The sequence below is a fragment of the Tiliqua scincoides genome, chromosome 1 (assembly GCF_035046505.1).
Source record: "Tiliqua scincoides isolate rTilSci1 chromosome 1, rTilSci1.hap2, whole genome shotgun sequence".
Lineage (NCBI taxonomy): Eukaryota > Metazoa > Chordata > Lepidosauria > Squamata > Scincidae > Tiliqua > Tiliqua scincoides.
The window spans coordinates 130523705-130535843 of NC_089821.1; the positions used below are offsets into that span (position 1 = coordinate 130523705).

The window sequence follows — 12139 nt, forward strand, 5'->3', positions numbered from 1 at the left end:
CAACAGGTTAGAGACAGGTTTAGTCTCATTATCATGGATGACAAAAATCGTGTTAAAGCAAATCCATTTGAAAAACAATGTTCCTTTGCTGGGCAATTTAGCCTTGCTGATCTTTGTGGATGTAAGGCAGAGTCATTAAGGAGACAATCCATCAATCAGTCTCTCTCCAGGAGCTTAGAAAGGCTTCACTCAAAGCCAACAAACCCTCCCTTCATCCAGAGCAAAATGATTTCCTTTCACGTGCTCTGGGGGAAGGGGGGGGTCTCTTGCCTAAGAGTGAAGCTTTTCTAAGTGCCTGGAGAAAGAATGATTGATGGATTGTTAGCTGGTTGCCCTCTCTTGCATTAACAAGACTATTGTTAAACAACTGTTCTCTTTTAATTTAAAGGCCCTTCTCATCATGTTGAGATAGAAAAATCCACAGATGAAAAATCCATGGATGATTAGGTTATACCTATAATTGCTTTCATGACTATCTCTCTACAACAGTAAGAAAAGCAGTATTTTTAACTGTGATTTTAAAGGGATGCATTTCCCCTTCTCCAGGGATCAGCATATTCCTTCTCATTTGCAGTGGCCAGTTGAGTCAAATCAGTGTACAAAAAAATCCATGTATAACAAGGTTGAACCTGTATTTTACCATTTTGGCAACTAGGATATCATAGAAGACTGTCAAATGCTTTGCTGAAACCTAGCTATACTATGACTAAAGCATTCCCATGGTCTACCACAGGGGTGACCAAACCCCGGCCCTGGGGCCACTTGCAGCCCTTGAGGACTCCCAATGTGGCCCTCAGGGAGCCCTGAGTCGCCAATGAGCCTCTGGCCCTCCAGAGACTTGCTGGAGCCCACAGTGGCCTGACACAACTACTTTCAGTGTGAGGGCGACTGTTTGACCTCTCACGTGAGCTGTGGAATGAGGGCTCCCTACACTGCTTGCTGTTTCATGTCTGTGATGCAGTAGCGGCAGCAAAGGAAAGGTCAGCCTTGCTTTTTGCAAGGCCTTTTATAGACCTTGAGCTGTTGCAAGACCTACTACAAAAAATCAGATACAAAGGGAACAAAGAGAAAAGAGAAAACATTTTTGCAGCAGTTCCTATTTCACATAGTAAATGAGATCTGTTACATTATAACCTTTTTTGTAACATTGCCCTAAAACTATGAGGATAAATCAGTTTCTAACTCTGAGTACCTTAAACCGAACCTACAGTTAGTTAGATTATCACCAAGCTGATTAGAATCCTATTTAGCATGCAACAATGTCACATTGCACATTAGGATCAACCTCTGAAATTGCAGATTGCAGGTGCAGTTCTAGTTATACAATATGAATGGCTTGCTGGTCACTAAGATCTTAAGGAAGAAGCCATTCATTCTTCAAGCTTTGCCATTTAATCGGAATGCAGCCATATATACGGCAGGCAAACTTCTGCAGTAATAGAGGGGGGAACAGAGGAATGAAGCAATTTAATAGGATCAAGAAGGATCAAGAAGAAAGAAAGACATGCTCACCACAGGACTTGCACGAGCAGAACTAGCTCTAGAAGAAGCTCGAGAACCCGAGCCAAGGTAGCAACTGTACTCCGAAGGCTGACCACATACACCCCAAAGAATGCATCAAACAGAGGTGAGAAAAAACAAACATTAGAACAGTAGAAATCAGACATGACATGAAACTACCAAAAGTTTGAGAAGTTTGTCCCACACTTCAAAGTCAATGTAAAGAAATACATTCAGAAAAACTTGAAGCAGAAAATGTTTCAGAAAATTTATATACTAGCAGTTCAGTTCTATGAGCATTTATGCCCATACAGTCATGTAGTAGATTGATACCAATGCATGCATGACAGACAATTGGTGCATTTACACCAAAGAAGATCAGAGTCCAAACCAGTCCCCATGACCACTGGAACGCTTTGTCATTATTATTAGTGTCAGTTATCTGTGCTGGCATAATCAATGAAGGGTTATTTACTTCAGTTTATTTACTACATTTATATATTCCACCCTTCTTCCAAACATCTTAGGGGAGTCAATAAGGTCCCTCCCTTTGTCCTCACAACAATTCTGTTAGGTAGGTCAGGTTGAATTATAGTTTCTGGTTCAAGGTCATATAAGTAAGATGGTTCTAACTGTTTTTCATAATAAGCTAACATATAGCTAAAATTATAACTGAAGTGATAGCCACAGTGCAGCAAACATAGCTTAGCCCAGCAGATCTACTTCATCTGCCACTACAGATTACGAGCAAGAGGATCAAGACTAGGATGTTCAATTGTAATTGTTTGTATTTGCTTAAAGGACATCTTTCTTTGATGCCCGACAGGTCTCCATCTTCACCAGTGTATTAATGTTTATCCAGTAAATTGTAAATTCTTATTTCCTGTTAGAATTCGAATAAAACTTCTAAATGTCCTTGTAAAAATGTAAAATAAGTTTGTTTTTTTACTTTTTGCTGAGATATTAAAGTTAATAAAGTAGGTGACTTTTTGTTTGAATTCCAGATGACAAGCTGGAACTATATACAACAGGGGTGCCCAAACCCTGGCCCTGGGGCCACATGTGGCCCACGAGGCCTCTCAATGCGGCCCTCAGGGAGCCCCCAGTCTCCAATGAGCCTCTGGCCTCCAGAGGTTTGTTGCAGCCCACACTGGCCTGACACAACTGCTCTCACTGTGAAGGCAACTGTTTGACCTTTTTGCGTGAGCTGTGGGTTGAGGGCTTTCTCCACTGCTTGCTGTTTCATGTCTGTGATGCAGCAGTGGCAGCAAAGGAAAGGCCAGCCTTGCTTTGTGCCAGGCCTTTTTATAGGCCTTGAGCTATTGCAAGACCTTCATTCATCCATATAAGTTCATCTTTAATATATTCATTTATGTAAACTTATGTAAATTTATTCAAATTTTAAATGTAAATTAATTCTTTCTTTCCCGGGGCCCCCCCCCATGCAGTGTCAGAGAAATGATGTGGCCCTCCTGCCAAAAACTTTGGACACCCCTGATCTACAATAACCATAACTGTGCCAATGTAGAAATACCCAACTATGATCTGAGTTTACTATCCTGAATATGAAACTGGTCAGTGAAATACAGTACACTAAACTAATCAATGGAAGGGGGGAGACAAACAACTAAAACAAGAAAAATTTTACACGGGAGTTTCTAAACACTCTTCTCACAGATAATCTCTACTCAGTAAGAAGTAGTTTATTAATCAAGGTCACTACAAAAAATGGACCTGTGTCCATGTGAGGGATCAGAATACTATCAGCAGCTACCAAACATCTGGTATTAGCTTTTAATGGCTGATGTTTTGAAGCCTATCACATTAAGACTCATATTTTTCTGAAGTGAAATACCCTTCTCCCCCAGTAACTATGAATCTGATGCAACAGAAAACAAGTTTCAACATTCTATTGCTTTATAAAACTTACTCAGATTACTGTTCACCATACCACTAAGCATTTAATATTGTCCAATAATAAACCTAAATTATTCATGAACATAGTGCCCATGGACAGCTGTAATCCTATCCACACTTTCCTGGGAGCAAGCTTGATTAACTATAATGGAACTTATGTCTGAGTAGCCAGGCATAGGATTGGGCTCTAAATCAGACTTCCATGACTTCCATGAGTAAAATTAAATGAGAGAGATTAACAGCCTCTGAAATTATTATTTTAAGGTAAAATCTCAAACTGGTAAGTATGCATGAGAAAATATATTTTTCACTAATAAGCAGCAAGAATTGTTATAAAATATAAGAGGAATTTACATTCCACCAATTGTAATACTGGAAAAAAGTTTGGGTCATACTAACATTAACAAAATTGTACCACTAAAGACACTGCAGATAGGGGAAAAGTGGAAGAGAAATATCTTCAGTTGGACCTGATCTGTATTTTTAATAATGGCATGTATAAAACATTTTTATGCTTCAAAGACAGATTTAAAGCAAACACTTAATATTCATGGATTTCAAATGAACAGGCCAACAAGCCTCACGCAGCTAACCAGATGCTAAGTTTCTCACAATGCCTGAACCAGGAAACTGGTGTAAGTGATCAAAGCAAACTAGAACCCAATCTGCAGAGTAAGGTAGTAAACTGAGATGGCAAAATACTGGACTTCTACTTCAAATAAAATGTAAAAAACTCATTGCATTTAGTAAATAAGGACATTGGAGAAAGGTTTACCACAGATATGTTCTTGATTATCAGATATACCACATACAGGATGCTTTTTTGCACGGGGGTAGGATTTAAAACAAAAATTATTCTCCATTAGAGTCTGAAGCAGAACTGTCCAGAATTCTACCATCTCAACTTATCACCTCACTCTGTGTGAGTACAGGTTATCTGTTATTATACATTCTTCAAGTAGATATCTGTGCAGATATACGGATAGTGGAGTTTAGCACATGTTCAGAACTGGCCTCAGAAGCTTCTAGAGCTTGGATGAATATTTTGCCTAGGCCCTTGAATGGAGAGACCCCAAGCACAGGCAGAAAGTATGTCCACTTCACTGGTTCCTTTGAAAACACCCCCAAACCAATATGAACCATTTGAAGACAGACCTGCAGAGGGGACGACTGGTTAAATGCACAACCTGTTGATTACCCTAACAATTAATGAGATCCAAGGAAATGCAAAGAATGTAGTTTCATCCCAAAAGACCAGGAATGCATCCTGATCGACTGGGAATTGTGTCTTACTTGACTGCAGAAATTTGCACATTTCACATTTATCTCAACATCTGCTTGGCAAGATTAACACACAGTATCAGTTACATGTAAGAGATTCAGTAGTTTGCCCTCTAGTTTCAAGAGATACTCCTATAGTCAAAGGTTTTCTGATTCATCTACAATCTGAAAGATAATCATATGAATAGCAAGACTGTGATGTTAAAATAAAAGGAAAACATGTTTTTGAGACCGACTAAGATTTTTACCTAGCTTGATAATGTTACTTGTGACCCCTAGATCTTATAGGACACATTTCCAACATTTCTAGTTATCATGAAGAAACTTGAATCCAGATCACACTACTGTTGATTGAGTTCTCTGAATGTGCAGAACTTCCACTATGCGTGACTGTGAAGAGAACTTGAAGAGGAATCTGTAGCTTGGATCTAGGACATCAAGACACAGTTTGATTCTAATTTAATATACTGGTTTATTGGGATCATTTGAAGCATAGGTCCCCAGTTCAGACATAGGAAATTGTGGCTTAAGACACCAGGAAGGGCTCAATTCAATTGGATTCAGAAGGGATAGGGCACTGATATGGATTGCCAGTTTGTTTACAATCCCCCCCCCAAAACTATGGTTTATTGGATAAACCTAAGTTGGACATGGTATATTATTGACACCACTTGTGACACAGCATAAAATGAAGCTTTCACTAATACCTGTTTTCACTATTTCAGAGAGCCAACAAAATATTTTGGATATAAAATGTTATGCTTCAACTTACACAAATAATACCCCAGGTGCTTCCTAGCAACCAGTCTTTTACCAGCCACAGTTGTCAAAGGAGCAATATTCTAGAACAGAGGTCTCCAAACCCCGGCCTGGGGGCCAGATGTGGCTCACAACAAGCCTCTTTCCAGCCCGTGGCCAACCTCTTTTCCCCTGAAAGCCTCTGGCCCACTCAACTGAACATGACCAGAACTGTGCTCTGATTATGTCTGGAGGGTGTTCTGAGGGCCAGAGAGGTTGAATGAATGAGTCCATTCATTCATTTATTCACTCATCTAAGTTCCATCTCTTATTTATATAAATTTTATATTTAAATTGTTTTTCCGGCCCTCCACACCATGCCAGATATTTGATGCGGCCCTCTGGCCAAAAAGTTTGGAGACCCCTGTTCTAGAACAACAGAAACGAGGTCAGAACAAAAACGGGGAAATCATCTTACAGGACGTGAACTAGAGGCACTATATCGACGACTCCCACTGTTAAAGTTCTCATCATACAGAGATGCCTACAATTAAAAAACAGAGTCAGAATAGGATTGGCAGTTTGGAGACTCAGGATGCAGAATAAAAAGTGTAGGATAGAAATGAAATATACAACACAGCATCTCCTACTTTACTGCTGTATTAACTGCATGCATGTCAGTAGTGAAACCAAGCATATGTCTATATGCTGTGAAACTGCTCAGAATGCATGCTGAATTAAAATTAAAAATAAATGCATCACACATGTCAGCAGTGTTGCTAGGCACCTGATGGCTTTTTTAAAATAGTACTCTGGATCTATTGCACTAGAATTTCTAAATGATGCAACTTTTCATACATTCGCTGTTTTGAAGGGAACAAAGACTTTGTTGTCTGCCTGGAATCAAAAACAGTAAAGCAAAGGTCATGTTAAGGACTACATCAAGTTAAGAAAGAAGCGGGGGGGGGGGCAGAGATCAGGAATGTGCGGTGGTGTAGCTAAGGAGGTGCAGGGGGTCACAGATGCACCGGGCATCAAGCTTCGGAGGGGCAACAAGCTGAGCTTGACACTAGTGACTAAAATTGTGAAAATCTTGGTATGTATGAATAATACCATCATGTTATATATCACTGGAAAGGTCATTTAATGCAGAATGCATGAAATAAACCACTTTGAAATATCTATATTCTATCAAAAGTTATGGCTATTTAACCAGAAATGAAAACCCAATTGCCTTATGGAACAAAAAGTGGATTTTCGTAACAAAACTGACCTATGAGACTGATTGTTCTGAGAGTCAATGACATGTTATTGAAATGTTGCAATGACATGTTATTATGATACAGTATATGGTACCAATAATATGAGTCAGCTCTCATTTCCATGTATCATAATACAGTTATCCCTGGCTAACTGGGTAAAGATGCAATTCTTCAAGAGGCGCTCGTCTTATATTTAGTAGGAGAAGACTAACTGTCCTCCCTCTTCAGCCAAGCATAGTGTGAGTGGGTGTGCCACTCAAACCAATCAGGGCACACTTTTAATTTATTTACTTAATTAAATTTGATTTTGTCTTGGGGGGGCTACAAATCTTCTTTGATCTGAGGTAGCAGACAGATGCCTTAGCTATGCAACTGGCTGGGGGGAGGTGGCAGAGGAAGTGGGTGGTGAGCTGCTGAGGGGAGGAGACAGGTCTCCCCCCCCCAATTTTCATTTTTTTAAAAGCCTGGGCATGACGTCACTTTCAGTTGTGACATCACTTCCAGAGCATCATTTTGAGCTTGGCACCAGGCTACATGATCATTAGCTACACCACTGGGAAAGTGGTTACTAATACAGGTTCAGCCTATGCTGAACAGTCTATGCCAGATTGCAGCTAGTGTGTTTGAGTTGCCACTTTACTAATATTTGCAGTCTGACACCTTTCAATTGATATCTTCAGGACAGTGGCATAGCCAAAAAGAAACATTTATTGTAATTTAAAGCACACTCCATGCCAGAGGTTTGGAGTGGGTAAAACTGAATCAAAACATACCAAATACTGAGGTAACTGTTTAAAGTTGCAAAACTTCTTATATCTACTTTTTCAGGTAGCTGATACCTCAACTTACTGAGTTGTAGAAAATAAATTAAGGAAATGAAAATTACAGCCTTCATTCCCAGAGAAAACAATGCAACAGTGAACAGAAATCCGTAGGCAAGAATACTTTAATACATGGATTACAAATGGGAGAGCATGGCTTTCTTCACTAGCGATAAAGTTTTAACTATTTTTAAAGAAGCAATTTTCCAAAGTTCTCATAGTCAGCAAGTTCATATCAAGCATTAAGAGTGTGTTTGTATAGCCTCTCAGGGTCTGAAAAGATTACTTTTTACAGCTCCCTGTCTCAGTTTTAGTCCCACCTTCCTGGACCACTATCTATTTCATGCTTCCAGTATTTTATTATTGCTTTAGTTTACAATTAGCATAGAATATCTAGGCTAGCTCAGGAAGTATTTTAGAAAAAATAGAGCAGACATCTCATTAAATCCTGTGAATTTTGGTTGAATACATGCAAGTAAACATGATTTTTAAACCAAAAAACCTTTCTTTGTTTTGAAGCAACACAAGTATTTCTCATTGGAGGCTCATCTTAGAAAAAGGTGTTTTCTTTTGTGCTTAACAGAAAGGACAATGACTCTGAGGCCCGTTACACTGCTAATTCAGGCATGCCCCGGGATCCACAGATTCAGTATCCACCGTTTCAGTTATCCACAGGTACCATGGACACCTTTTAAAAAAGATAGGGGAATTTTTTTTTTAAATCTTGTTTTACCAAGATTTTTTAAACTTTCCCCTATCTTTTTAAAGGCATCCCCAGTATCCATGGTTTCAGGTATCCATGGAGGAGTCCAGAACAGAGCACCAGCAGATACCAGGGAACACCTATATTGTATTTCTATATGATACATGTCTCCTGCACACCTTGCATTTAAACACATGTATAGTACTTGCATTTGGTGCCACGTGATGATGGCATATTAGATAACAATGCCAAAAGGTCTTAACAGGCTTGGTAAATTTATATAGTATTTCATATTAAGTTGTAATGCAAGGGCTAAGGGAAAAGACACAATTGTGTATCATATTTGTTTTATGGAACTACTGCTCATGACCTGGGAATCTAACACGATGTAACCTACAAACCAGGGATGCATAGCCTCCCCACTGGAGTCCATCAAAAAGCACCACTGCCATGTGAGGTGCCCACGCACTCACAACCCACACGCAGAGCGAGGAGGGAGGGAGCGCAGAGTGCATGGGTTGTGGGTGCTTGGGCACTTCACATGACAGCAGCATTTTTTGAAGGACTCCAGTGGAGAGACCCTGCCTCCCCACTCATAGCATGTCCCTGCTACAAATGTTTAGGCTTATGTTCATTGCCTCTTTCTAGGAGTCTTGCAGTAATATAAGCAGCAATGAATTTGCCTAGGAAGTGAAACAAGTAGAGATAGCAGCTGCTTGATGGAGTGTACTATAATTTTTTTTGGTACCTAGCAACGCTCCCGTTTCACTTATTCATAACCCATCATATCTACAAATTCAAATCAAAAAAGTGACAACATTCATCTATAGAAATTCAAATATCTGAACATAAAGAAGCGAAGAAAAAAATGCTGCTAAGTAAATTTGATGAAATTTTACAGGCATTGTAATAATATGAACACACACCACATTACTAATGACTGAGGTGCTATTACTAAAATACCAAATATTAAACTCTATGGTGGCTCAGAAAATATTTACAAGAGTTATCAATAATCGGTGTATACATTTAAAAAATAAGTTTTACTCAAAATTTAATACCAAACTACAGTGGAAATGTAGAATCTTAGAAAAGGGTTTTTCTTTAATCTAGAAACACATATACACTGTGGTAAGGAAGGATTAGGAAGTTTAACCACTTTCCTTTTTTAAAGAGCACTGCAATGTTGTCTCTTTTTTTACTACATTTTAATGTATAATACATCACCCAGAAATGGGGAGACAGGCAGGATTTATTCCAACTAGCAGTATGCAGGATTGTTACAGTTTCACAAGCAACAACTGGGGGTTCTAGTGGGAGTAATAAGCAGGGCTAGCAAAAACGAGCTGACACATCAAAGGCAAATGCGCATTCCATTTGCACAGATCATACACTCAGTGACACACCATAGGTGAAACGAACTAGACCAGCAAGATATTCTTGAGACATGACGGAACACAATCAAAATATGTGAAATAGAATCTGCACAGAGAACCAACCCTATGGCTTCTGGATGACAAAGCATCATTGTACAATAAGGAAGGCTGGGAAAGACAAGGAGCACAATGCGTTTTAAACATTTTTAGAACATGAAGGAAGAAGGAAAACACAAAGAATGTTCACAAGGACAGTCCTTACACTTGTTAGGTGGGGAACTAAAACACATACATTGTAATGCAAGATAACTATGTGTGGCAGAATATTTAAGATCTAGCCACTTCTGCTGAAAGGATGAAAAACCAAATCCAAGCAGAGAGTCAAACATAAAACAGAGTACATTTATGCATATTTCCTGCAGGAAGGGTGGATATCCACTGCAAAAGCAAAACAGAACAACTGAGCAGTAGCCATTAATCACAAAGCATAATTTCAAAACGAACTCGTATATGGAAAAGACACAGAAGCAGAGCTTCTTGCTTTAGTCACAGCCACCTTACTGGCACAGAAAGATGCCTGGACAACATCCACAACAGGGCAGCATAACAACTTTAGGAAACAGTTTTGTAAATAATAGAACAGTATTGCAAAACTGTGCTACTGCTGATGTGTATGTTAGGAACGAAATTATTCCGAATAAAAATTAACAAACCTATCCAGAAATCAGAATGCAACAGAAAATACATAAGAAAAATCACAGAAGGTATTTTTTTCCATATGGCTACAAGAAACAAACACACAACCGATTCAGATAGAACACACACAATTAGAGGGACAAATAACCAAAGTGCTATATGAAAACGATAAAATCTTTCTATATAGACAACCCTCTTATCAGACTAGATGCATGGTGTTTTCTGCATGCAAACAGGGCGAATTCAACCACAGTGGAGGTTTCAAGGTTTTTAAATTAGTGATTTTCTGCAATCACTACAAAAATAATTTGATAGACTGTACTTTGAGAATTCTGTTTGTATTCATTTTGCTGATCAGTTTTTTATTTTTTTGTGTAGATAGTTGTCAGTTATAAACTCCTACTTCTCTATGAAGTTTTCAGAATTGCAGGGAAATAAAAATGAGAGCAAAAATATTTAAAATGAGGAAGCCGGACCAGGGTTATCTGAAAAACAGCATTATATTTTATTTTTATCATATAAAATTGAAAAAAAATTGTTGTGTTTTTAAATTGCAAGAAGCCACAAGGTTGGAGATTATTGGCAGTTGGTCAATTAAAAGAAAGACACTCTCACTTATTAAAACCTCTTACATTAACAACTGAGGTTGTACTTCCCAGATGTAACTAGAGCATTCAATGAAAAAGCAAGGAGAACAAACCTGATTTCCATTTTGGAAAGAAGGCTGGGATTTAGAAGGAAAACCACTGCTATGAAGACTAAGGTCAGAGTAGCAGGAAGCCTACATAAACATAAAGAAAAAATTTTAAATCAAGAGGAAAAGGTGGCATTTATCAGAGTCCTCACATAGCAAGAGAATCGACTGATGTATCCAAAAGAAAAATTGCTATTGTGTAGTGAATAGCTCATACTTGTTGGTAAAGTGAAAAAGTTGTGTTTTTTCTGTAATGGATATATTTTGAATGTAATCCTATAAATAAAGAATCCTGAATGATATGGTCTATACCATAGCATTCAGTACAGGAAGTAAGTTGCAGGTGTTTCTTAACCACACCCTCTCTTAACACACAGCCAATTTCAAGATGCAATTTTGATACAGCAGGCAGAAAAATACAATTTAGAAAGCAAACATTCATTTGCTGGTTATTAAAAATATAATCAAATTGAGGCTAGATTTTGTAGCACTTAATTCAATACAGTAAACTAAACAATTTCAGTACTTACCAACTTGCTTCTAAAAGGTTGATCTGCCTTTTCCAGGCATTGAGCCATCCCTAGGTTATTGTGAGACGGAACTACACTAGTAAAGAAAGAGGTTTGCCTCCACTATTTGGGCACTCCTTTAAGTGGGAAGGTCAAACCAGAATATTGAGATGAATATGACACACCCACACATAGTTTAGAGAAGAAAATTAAAAGCCATCAGACACCTTGCTTGAAAAATAGCCATACATCCTTTTCTAGTATGCTTCTACTAATGGTTCTCAAACATTTTAGCACCTGGAACCACTTTTTAGAATGGCAATTGCTTGGGACCCACTGGAAGTGACGTCATCAAGCAGAAAACTTTTAAAACTCCCCCAATACGACAAAATCAAATTATTATTTATTATAAATTATTATTTAATAAAATAAAGAACCCTCTTAACCCTCCCCAAGCAGTTGCTGATCTCTTTTAAAAACATTCGCCGAACGTCCCAAAGGCTGCAATCCTATCCACACTTACCAGAAGTAAGCCACATTGACTATCATTGTTAAAAGCATATACACAGTAGCCTGTGAAAAATATGTAGCATCCCCAAATATAGTCACATACCATGGTAGCATAGTCTAATACAGTGGTTC

The 12139-nt window shown here is 38.5% G+C and overlaps 1 protein-coding gene across 16 annotated transcripts in view; it reads right to left on the reverse strand.

The window, feature by feature from the left end:
• The window catches only part of LRRFIP1 (LRR binding FLII interacting protein 1), a 122688-nt gene that overhangs the window by 38711 nt on the left and 71838 nt on the right, over window positions 1–12139 (reverse strand). For 9 of the 16 annotated variants that reach the window (XM_066627789.1, XM_066627115.1, XM_066626940.1 and 6 more), the window contains 4 exons: window positions 10995–11075; window positions 9722–9766; window positions 5915–5980; window positions 1513–1590 (listed from right to left, as the gene is read on the reverse strand). The exons of 5 other annotated variants lie outside the window; for them this stretch is intronic. In XM_066627789.1, the coding sequence (XP_066483886.1) occupies window positions 1513–1590; window positions 5915–5980; window positions 9722–9766; window positions 10995–11075 (270 nt within the window). The remainder of the gene's footprint in view (window positions 1–1512; window positions 1591–5914; window positions 5981–9721; window positions 9767–10994; window positions 11076–12139) is intronic. 2 more of the 16 variants (XM_066627877.1, XM_066626793.1) reach the window with 1 other exon arrangement.